This window comes from Nycticebus coucang, chromosome 10 (assembly GCF_027406575.1).
Source record: "Nycticebus coucang isolate mNycCou1 chromosome 10, mNycCou1.pri, whole genome shotgun sequence".
NCBI classification, from domain to species: Eukaryota; Metazoa; Chordata; class Mammalia; order Primates; family Lorisidae; genus Nycticebus; species Nycticebus coucang.
This window is the reverse complement of record NC_069789.1, coordinates 117,017,442-117,028,482: the sequence shown is the minus strand read 5'-3', so window position 1 is coordinate 117,028,482 and position 11,041 is coordinate 117,017,442. Positions and strand designations below refer to the sequence as shown.

Here is an 11,041-nt window from a genome sequence, read left to right as displayed (position 1 = left end):
CTTACTGTAAACTGTGAGTGTGAGGGATCTAGGTGGCATGCTCCTTAGGAGAATCTAATGCCTGATGATCTGAGGTAGAGCTGGGGTAGTGATGCTAGTGCTGGGGAGTGGCTGCAAATACAGATGTCATCAGCAGAGAGGTCTGACTGCAAATCAGTTGTTTGCAGACTCATATCAAAAAAACTCTATCAGTGATACCAGCACAGTGGCTCACTACTGTAATCCTCAAACTCTGGGAGACCATGGCAGGTGGAGCTGTCAGGAGTTTAAGACCAACCTGAGCAAGAGCTAGACCCCATCTCTACTAAAAAAAGGAAAAAATTCTGCGCATCATGGAGGGCACCTGTCGTCCCAGCTACTCAGAAGGCTGAGACAAGGGGATGGCTTGAACCCAGGAATTTAAGGTTGCTGTGAGCTATGACACTACAGCACTCTACCCAGGGCACAGAGAGAGACACTGTCTCGGGCGGGGGGGGGGGGGGAAGCTGCCAATAAGTGGCAAGTGAGAATTAAGCTGCATCTAGTGGCAGGAGTTATAGCAGCAACACACTTCAGTGTCCCTGTTTCCCATCCGCCCCTCCCCAAAGGGGACTGTCTAGTTGGAGGGAAAAGAAGCTCAGGCCTCCCACTGATTCTGCCTTATGGGTTGTACAATTATTTCATTATATTGTACAATTATTTCATTATATATTACCCTGTAATCATAATAGAAATAAAGTGCACAAACAATGTAATGTGCTCGAAACCATCTCCCAACCCATCTCCCCCCACCCACCAGCCCTACCCCCTCAGACTGTGGAAATATTTGTCTCCCATGAAACAAGTTCCTGGTGCCAAAAAGGTTGGGGACTATGGATTAGCGGGAAGGAGTTGGGGTACCAGTTCCTTTGGCTCCCATGCCATTGCTTGAGCACTTCCACAGCTCATAGTTTAGCCAAACAGTCCTTTTTCTGCCTTTCTCTCTCTCTCCCCCAAACCCTCCCCCTCCCCTTCTTCCCGCTCTCATTCTCTCTCTCTCACTGTGTCTCTCACATTTTCTCTTCCTGTCTCCTTTCTCCCCCACACGTACTTTCTCTCTCTGTCTCTCTCTCTGCCTGTCCTTTCACTCTCTGCCCATCCTCCCCCCCTTTCTCTTGCTCCTTCACTCTCCCCCTTCTCAATTCCAAAAATGCCTCTTTCCTCTCATCCTTCAGGTCTTGCTGCTCCTGTCTCTGAACCCCGCACTGTAATTCATAGTTGTGGGTGTTCCGTGATTACCCAATATGACTGCGTCACCAGCTTCCTGCTGGCATGGTAGCCTCCGCCAGCTGTTCGTGCTGGTCAGCTCTTACTACATTTTTTCCTGGCTGTCTTACTCACCATTCTTCAATGACCATTACTACCTTTCCTACTATCCTTAAATACCCACCTCTCACATTTTCCCACTACTTTTCTGAGAAAATACAATAAAAACTCCTTCAATTTTGAACCCCCCAGCCCTCCATCAGTCATGTCCTGTCTACTGGTTCTTACCACTGAACAATCAAATGTGGTGCTGTCTTCCTCGTTAAGCGTATGCGCGCACCCACACACACACGTCTATGTCTGTATATGCATACATATGTGCATGTGAACATACAACATGCCTATATCTGTATTTGTATCTACCCTGTTTCCCCGAAAATAAGACATCCTCCAAAAATAAGACCTACTTACAGGAAAGATAAGACGTCCCCTGAAAATAAGACCTAGCGCATCTTTGGGAGCACACCTTAAAATAAGACACTGCCTTATTTTTGGGGAAACAGGGTATATGTCTATGCGTCTATCATCTGCCTATATCTTATATATAAAGTCATTCATTCTGCTGTAGACCCTACAGTCTTCTTCAACAGCCACCTTTTTAATCTGGCTTTCTTTTTCACCCTCTACTTTCTTCCTTCCTTCCCTCCCTCCCTCCTTTCCTTCTTTCTTTCTCTCTTTCTTTCTTTCAGGGTGTTACTCTACAGCCCAGGCTAGAATGCAGTGGTATCGTCACAGCTCACAGCAACCTCAAACTCCGGCTCAAGTGATCCTCCTGCCTCAGTCTCTCAAGTAGCTGGGACTATAGATGCTACCAAGCCCAGCTAAACTAAATAAAAAAAAATTGCAGAAACTGGATCTCACTATGTTGGTGAGGCGGGCCTTAAGCTCCTGGCCTCAGGCAATCCCACCTCAGCCTCACAAAGCTCTGGGATCACAGAAATGAGACACTATGCCAGACGTTTACTTTTTAAAATGACTTGTACTTTTATTTCTTTCAGACCCAAACTTCAGAAAACAGTAGGCTACATAGTATAAGTGCAATTGTGTACTGCGCATTAGCCCTGAAAATAACTCCATCCGGACTTGTATCCCCCACAACTCCAGGGAAATGTATCTACTAAATACATTTAATGTGTTCAAACACAATGGACAGCTTTCAACTATGATATATTATATAAGCTTACAGCTATTATATTATATAATTTACACACTGTGGATGTTTATGCCTCTTACTTGATCTCTCACATCTCTTATATACCACTGATAACTCCCCTTTCACTGAAGATGCCTCTTTCCATGGAAATCAGGACATTAAACACACTTCCTACTGTCTTCTTTTCTCCCTGTTTCCAAGTCTCACTTTATTTTGGAATTCCTCCTCTACAAACTTACAATTTCACAGTAATTCAAGGCTGTTTTTTGAGATCTCTTCTCTCCTGACTCTTTACTCTTCTAGGGAGACTACACTCATATTTTCACATCAAATACCATTCACATGCAAACAAAAGTATTTATGGGTGAAATCATCTTTTAGACTTCCTTCAAAATACTCTGGCAGGGGGGAAAAAAGGAAAAGAATAACTGAAGCCAAAATGTCAAATGTGGATGGTTCAATTTGGGTAATTAGTACTTGGGAATCATCATGCTGTTACACTATCCTCTCCATGTTTGGGTATGTTTGAAATTTTCTGTAGTCTGGCTTGGTGCCTGTGGCTCAAGTAGCTAAGGCGCCAGCCACATACACCTGAGCTGGCGGGTTCGAATCCAGCCCGGGCCTGCCAAACAACAATGAGGGCTGCAACCAAAAAATAGCCAGGCATTGCGGCGGGCGCCTGTAGTCCAAGCTACTTGGGAGGCTGAGGCAAGAGAATCACTTAAGCCCAGGAGTTGGAGGTTGCTGTGAGCTGTGATGCCACACCACTCTACTTAGGGTGACAGCTTGAGGCTCTGTCTCAAAAAAATAAAAATAAAATAAAATAAATTAAAAAAAAGAAATTTTCTGTAGTCAAAGAGTGAGAGCAAGACAATAAAATAAAAATATCATTCGTATCCTAAGGAATCCCATAACTGGGATTCCCCTACCAATACATGTCCTCTGAGCTCCATGACTGATCATAAAGCTGTCTCATTGGAAGAGATCTCAAATACCTCAAATTTAAAAAGGCAAAAATGGAACCACAACCTGCTCTCTGATCCCCAGCTTGTTCCTTATCCAGAATACATCTTCTCAGAATGAGGCCACAAAATCCACACTGTTGATCATTTCATAGCTGGGAATTCATCCTTACCTCTTCCCTCCCCACTCCCAGTTATATTTCATCACCATATTCTGTCCACTTTTCCTTCAGGCATAGACTCTTGCCCCTCTCCCCAGTCAGTGCTGATGCCTGTAACTACCATTTCCCATCTGGGCTCTTGGGAAACCTAACCAAATTCAGCATGTGGCCATCCCTTCTTCCCATTTGTTCCCCACCCAGATCCAAAGCAATACAGTCACATTTGATTATATCTAGAGTCTGCTTCCTTGACATCTCTCTCTGACTTCTCTTTGGACTTAAGAGCCAACCCTTAAGTCCCTAGCATGCCCATCCCAGTGGACATACCAAGGACAAACCCCCCGGCCTTCCCTCATCTTGTACAATGCACTCACTTCCTCTCAGCCTGTTATTCTTTTTCATATGGTTCATATCTCAGCCCTTTTGAACTTCACTCTAACATTTTACCTATTTCCAGCTCAGTTAGCCCTTTTTGTTTTTTTGAGACAGAATCTCACTATCACCCTGGGTAGAGGGCCATGGTGTCATAGCTCACAGCAACCTCAACTCTTGGTTCCAGCAATCCTCTTGCCTCAGCCTCCCAGTAGCTGGGACTACAGGTGCCCTTCACAATGTTTATTTTTTCTATTTTTAACAGACACAGGGTCCTGTTCTTGCTCAGGCTGGTCTTGAACTCCTGAGATCAGGCAATCAACCCACTACCACCTCGCCCTCCCAAAGTGTTAGGATTACAGGCATGAGCCACTGCACCCAGCCCTCAGTTAGCACTTTTTACCTGAATTCAAAATATTCAAATTTATTGTAGACCCTCCATAGTCAACCACTTCTCTACATGGACCACCTCCTTAATTGACCTAATTTTCATAGACCAGACATGAACCACATGTACTCAACAGAAGTTCCTTATGTTGACCAGTTTGTTACAGTCACTTGGGTGGTCAGCTTACAGAGATTCTACTGTATTTTTAACAAACTTTATTTTTGAGAGCCAGGTAGAGGGTACAGGGATTGTCCTTACACTTCTTGCCCTCACAGGTCCATAGCCTCCCCTATTATCAACATCCCCACCAGAGTAATACATTTGTCCCAATGGATAAACCTATATTGACACATCACCCAATGTCCCTGAACATTTTTTTAAAGACCTAATTTTACACAATTAGCTAGAAAAAGTGCTGAGGCTAAAATATAGGTCTCCATGTTAAAATCCTATAATTCATAATCAAAACCCCAACTTATTTACAGTCCAATAACCCTTCAAATTGGGGATCTCACTTCCCGGGGAAGGGGGAAAAAAACTCTTTTAATGAGGATTTTACTTACTTCCCTCCCAACAAAAGCTATAGGTTTTTTCCAACAAGGATGATCAAACTTCTTTACCCCTCCTTCCCCAATCTCACCATCAGTCACAGTATTTCCAAATTTTGTCCTTGTTATAATTCTTGGTCAGTGAACACCATTTTTTTCCAAATGCTTCCCCGTCATCTGTACACTCCCAGTAGACCAGGTGTCTGTACCAAAAGGGAAACACACATTTTGCAAAGTCTGCAGAGAAAAAAAGAAGTAGTCCACATAAGGAACCTTTTATTTTATACCTCCCCTGTGCCATGCCCCCCCCAAAACACACACACACACACACACACACACACACACACTTCTGTTTGCCCTATTTCACCAAAACCATATGAGAACAATACTGGGGTGGGATGGTGAGATCCCATATTGTTTTAATGTTACACAAAAATTATTATTATTTGTTTTCTCTTAGGCTCAAGCAATCATCTTGCCTCAGCCTCTGGAGTAGCTGGGACTTACAGGAACCCGCCACAATGCCTGGATAATGCTTTTTCTTCTCCTTCTTCTTTATTTTATTTATTTATTTATTTATTTTTGCAGTTTTGGCCGGGGCTGTGTTTGAACCTGCCACCTCTGGCATACGGGGCCAGCGCCGTACTCTTTTGACCCACAGGAGCCACCCTTCTTCCTTTTTTTAATATAAAAGTATAAGTTTTATATTAGAGAAAGGAAAAAGAGAGAAAGATATTAGAAAGAGAGAGAGAAGAGGAGAAAGCAGAGAGTGAGAGAATGGAAGATGGGGCAAGGAGAGAGAAAGAGCAAGAGAATGGTATGATATCTCAAAGAAAGAAAGGAAGAATGCCAGCCTAATTTTTCTATTTTATTTTATTGTATTTTATTTATTTATTTGTGCAGTTTTTGGCTGGGGCTGGGTTTGAACCTGCCACCTCTGGCATATGGGGCTGGTGCCCTACTCCTTTGAGCCACAGTAGAGATGGGTCTCCCTCTTGCTTAGACTGATGTGAAGCTCCTGAGCTCAAGCAATCCACCCGCCTTGGCCTCCCAGAGTGCTGGGATTATAAGTGTGAGCCACCACATCGGCCAAGATTTCTTTTCAAGAGAATAATCAAAATGCTCATAATGTATCTGTGGTGCAACATGATTTTCTTATGATCAGAAATTGCATGTTCCTTATTCTTATTATGTGTTCCAATTTGACTGAGTGTGGATTCCATTTTCAGAGCCCCCTTGTGTATCTCACCAAATCTCACCCTCAGAGGCCAAGGTATAGCACACCTCTTGGGGCCGGACACAATTCCTAACAAATGCAATCAGTGTAGCCTAATTCTTTGTACCATCAATGAATCCCAAACAATAAAAAAAAAAAAAAAGCCACCTTGAGGTATTCAGAAGACACTCACCATCTTTGTTGCAATACTTCCAATATCCTTCGTAAGTCTTGTTTAATGAGCACCAACTGTGTTTTGCCTTGAGCTTGATGCAGTCATAAAATATTTGGTTTTTATGCCTGAATGGAAAGACACACTCCCCATCTAGAGAAAACAAAAAATATTCTTCACCTGTTTCTGAATGTCTTTATGGAGATGTAACAAAGGGACTTTCCTCCCAGGGGCTGATGCACTCTGAAATTAAACACTATTGCACCACTCAAAGGCAGAGCTGCTTGGGCCTCTAATGACAGAAGGGATTTTTTGTTTGTTTGTTTTTTACCCATGCCCCAGCTTTTTTCTCCAGGGCATAAACCATCAGTTCCAGAAATCTATCCTAAGCTTAAAAGTATGACTATCCACCAAACAATTACTTCGCCACCACCTCTCCTCCCCCATCTCCTTTCTTCACCTTCTTGCAGAGATGACTTTCTCTCTCTCTCTCTCATATTCAATAATATAGAAAGATCTATCTATCCATCTACCCATGTGTGTGTGTAGTTACAGATGAAGTCCGACACAAGTTCACAAACTCATCCTGGAGAAAAGTGCTACAGGCCTCATTGCTGAGATTCACTACAGTCACCTTCAAAGTACTCCCCTTAGGAAGCTATGCACCAATGCCAGAGCCTAATACACCCTTAGAAGCAATTCCGGAACTCTTTTGTCTGGAATGACCATCAGAGCTGTTGTCATAGAGCACACAAAACCATGCAAAAACAATAGCAAACACCACTCAGGAAGACATCATCACATGTCAACACAAATACAGTAGTGAGACACTGATATATCAAGGTTATGAAACCCTACTGAGCTGTTCGTACCGTGCTGCCAACGTAAGTTCATGGTGCCGAGTTCATGAACTTAATTGTCAGACAGACCTTGTATGATGTCGGTTATGATGGTTATATATGTATATACACACATGGATTTTTGCTATTCCTCAAAATAAATACATTTTATGTCCATAACTTGAGTCTCTACCTTAACATATCCTAGAAATCCTTTTCAAGTAACTTGTGGCTCTCACACCTCCCTTCTAATGCTGGTTCTTGTTCTGTGATGTGGATTTCTCATAATTTATTCAGTATTTTCCACATGCAGACTTTCCCCATACTATAAATGCAGCTGCCATAAACACTCCATGTATTTAAACCCTTATATATAGAAGCATTTTCCACAGACCTAGAATCCCCAGAGCAAGGTTACTAGGACAAAGCATATGTGAAGATTTAACACAGATGAACTTTGCTTTCTTAAAGGACAATAGCAATTCCTCTCCTCTCCCTTACTAATTGTTCTGTCTTACCTAAATTTTTATCAGTATGAACCATTTATACACTTTGAAAAGGTTTCTCTGAATGACAAATGATTTCTGCCTTGCGTTAAAAGATCTCCTGGCCCTTAGGCCATACGTATATTTTCTTGTATTTTCTCCTTAAATTAAATGATTTTGTTTCTTTAACATATAATCTGTATTTAGCAAGAATGTAGTTTTGTATATGATGCAGGAGGAGAATGCAACTTTACTTTTTTCGAAACAGCTATTCAGTAATGGCAGACTGGTGATAAAACAAACCATCTGTACATTTAAAACCATGTGTTAAATTCTAATATATCCTGGGCTCCATTTCATGTTTTCTATAGAGTTTATTAAAATCATTAGAGAGGGGCGGCGCCTGTGGCTCAGTTGGTAGGGCACCGGCCCCATATACTGAGGGTGGCGGGTTCAAACCCGGCCCCGGCCAAACTGCAACCAAAAAATAGCCGGGCGTTGTGGCGGGCGCCTGTAGTCCCAGCTACTCAGGAGGCTGAGGCAAGAAAATCGCTTAAGCCCTGGAGTTGGAGATTGCTGTGAGCTGTGTGAGGCCACGGCACTCTACCGAGGGCCATAAAGTGAGACTCTGTCTCTACAAAAAAAAAAAAAAAAAAATCATTAGAGAGGTAGGATAGCACGATGGTAAAATAAGCAGGCTCTGGAGTCAGCAATTATCACAAAAATATTTTTTCTTCTCATTATTATTTGACTTTCCCTAGGCTGATACCATGAACTTTATATTACAATATTTTAGTATATTTAAAATTTTTATCACTTTTTTTCTACCCAATACTATTTTTGCTCATAATATTGCTAATTGTTATTAAATTCTTGTCTCTATAAATTTTAAAATCTGCTTTTCCCTGTTAGAATGGTGGAAATTAAAGAGGTAGAAACATTAGTGCTGGTTAAAGTTAAGGGTGACTTTTATTTTTCTGGTTTGTGTTTGTTTGTTTGCTTTTTAGTGAAATACCACCTTGCTCTATCACCCAGACTAGAGGGCCGTGGCATCATCACAGCTCACTGCAACTTCAAACTCCTGGCTTCAAGCAATCCTCCTGCCTCAGCTCATAAGTAGCTGGGACTACAGGCGCCTACCCCCACACCTGGTTAATTTTTCTCATTTTTGTAGAGATGAGGGTCTCACTTTTGGTCAGGTTGGTGTTGAACTCTTGGCCTCAGGTGATCCTCCTGCCTTGGCCTCCTAGAATGCTAGGATTACAAGTGTGGGCTGCCACACTTGGCCCCATTTTTCTGTTTTGTTTTTTTAAAAATCTATTTACAAAGTGCTTACATTAATTTCATAAAAGAAGGGGGGAAGTACCAGGAATAACCCACAATTCCCCAATTTTTTACAAAATTTTTAAAAAATATCTATTTTAACAGTAAAAGTTTTATGATCACTTACCTTTCATCTCTGGAAAAAGAATTTTAGTTTCTGAAAAACAAAATTTGGAGCTAACATTTAGTTTACTATTTTTAGACTCTAAACTGGGCTGTAATAAAATAGAATTAAATAAAAACATTAGTTTGAGAAAAGTGACGTTTTTGCATTATGTCTTCCACACAAGAACATGACATGATCTTCAAGTTTTCAGAACTGGTTTTATACTCTTCAGTTTTCCTATTTAATTTATATAAATCCTACATACTTCTTGGTGATTTAATTCCAGTCTGTTTTTGTCATTGACCCTAAATACAATGTTTTCCTTTTCCATCAATATCTAGTTGGTTCTTGCCATTACAGAAAAAACTACTGACTATTGTATGTTTATCTTATATTTAGCCACATGGCCATATTCTCTTTTAAAATTATTAATTTTGACTAGTGTTCTTAAGGATTTTAAAGTATGCAATCATAAAATAATTCTGCCTGTTGGGGTGGCACCTGTGGCTCAGTGAGTAGCGCACCAGTCCCATATACCGAGGGACAAACATAATGCCAAACTGCAACAAAAAAATAGCTGAGTGTTGTGGTGGATGCCTGTAGTCCCAGCTACTCAGGAGGCTGAGGCAAGAGAATTACCTGAGCCCAAGAGCAAGAGGTTGCTGTGAGCTGTGACGCCATGGCACTTTACTGAAGGTGACAAAGTGAGACTCTGTCTCTTAAAAAACAATAATAATAATAATTCTGCCTGTTATTTTATATAGACTTATAGGGTTTTTTTCCTTTTATAGTATCATAGCCTATGCTTTCTCGTTTTCTGTTGAAATGACATTCAGATTAAAAAATACTCATTCTAACATGATTAGTATTAGTTCAAAAAATATTAAGAAATTAAAAATATCAATTAGTAAAATGATTTTAAAAGAAAATATATCATGTAGGCGTTATTAAAGATGAACATAAAAATATAGATGGAAAAATACGTGCTTCATTTTTAGTGGCAAAAGTTACTTTCTATTTCATTCTGTTCTATAAAACTTGATTTTTCGGGCAGCGCCTGTGGCTCAGTGAGCAGGGTGCCGGCCCCATATACCAAGGGTGGTGGGTTCAAACCCACCCCCAGCCAAACTGCAACAAAAAATTAGCCGGACGTTGTGGCGGGCGCCTGTAGTCCCAGCTGCTAGGGAGGCTGAGGCAGGAGAATCGCCTAAGCCCAGGAGTTGGAGGTTGCTGTGAGCTGTGTGACGCCACGGCACTCTACTGAGGGCAATAAAGTGAAACTCTGTCTCTACAAAAAAAAAAAAAAACTTGATTTTTCACCTGGTTCTCTGTACCCTCAATGAATCACCAACAATAAAACAAAAATAAATAAATAAGTAAAAACACTTGATTTTTGCAAAAAGAAAATTACATTATGAAATTGTATGCAATGAAATATTTAATCACACACAAATATTAACAGTAAAATTATTGTTGATCTCTTAGTCTTTTTCTTTACCTGCATTTACTGTTAAAGTTACTTACTATATATGTAAATACATAAACTAGTAGTTTTTATAAAAAATATGATTTCTTACCAGAAAAAAGTATTTAATGACTTCACATTTCTATTGTAAAATTTAAAAAGGAAATTTAATAAATGTTTTTTATTAACTCACCTGCAGTTGGTGGAAATTCATCTGAAAGACACAATTTTGAACAAATATTTGTCATCAGATTTAGGCCTTAACATGAAAAAAAATGAAAATATTTCCCCACATTCTATTCCAGTAAAAATAATGATAGTTTGGGCCCGGCACATGTGGCTCAAGTGGCTAAGGCGCCAGCCACAGACACCTGAGCTGGCGGGTTCAAACCCAGCCTGGGCCTGCCAAACAACAATGACGGCTGCAAACAAAAAATAGCTGGGCATTGTGGCAGGCGCCTATAGTCCCAGCTACTTGAGAGGCAGAGGCAGGAGAATCACTTGATCCTAAGAGTTGGAGGTTGCTGTAAGCTGTAATGCCACAGCACTCTACTCTTGAAGCTTTGT

The 11,041-nt window shown here is 40.9% G+C and overlaps 1 protein-coding gene across 1 annotated transcript; it reads right to left on the bottom strand.

The window, feature by feature from the left end:
* Positions 1-4,916: 4,916 nt before the first annotated feature.
* On the bottom strand, positions 4,917-10,685 carry BSPH1 (binder of sperm protein homolog 1). Its single transcript, XM_053607911.1, has 4 exons — positions 10,668-10,685; positions 9,031-9,060; positions 6,278-6,409; positions 4,917-5,105 (listed from the first exon to the last, which is right to left on the bottom strand). Exons 2-4 carry the CDS (start codon positions 9,035-9,037, stop codon positions 4,963-4,965), a joined length of 282 nt encoding a protein of 93 aa, XP_053463886.1. The 5' UTR covers positions 9,038-9,060; positions 10,668-10,685; the 3' UTR covers positions 4,917-4,962.
* Positions 10,686-11,041: the final 356 nt, after the last annotated feature.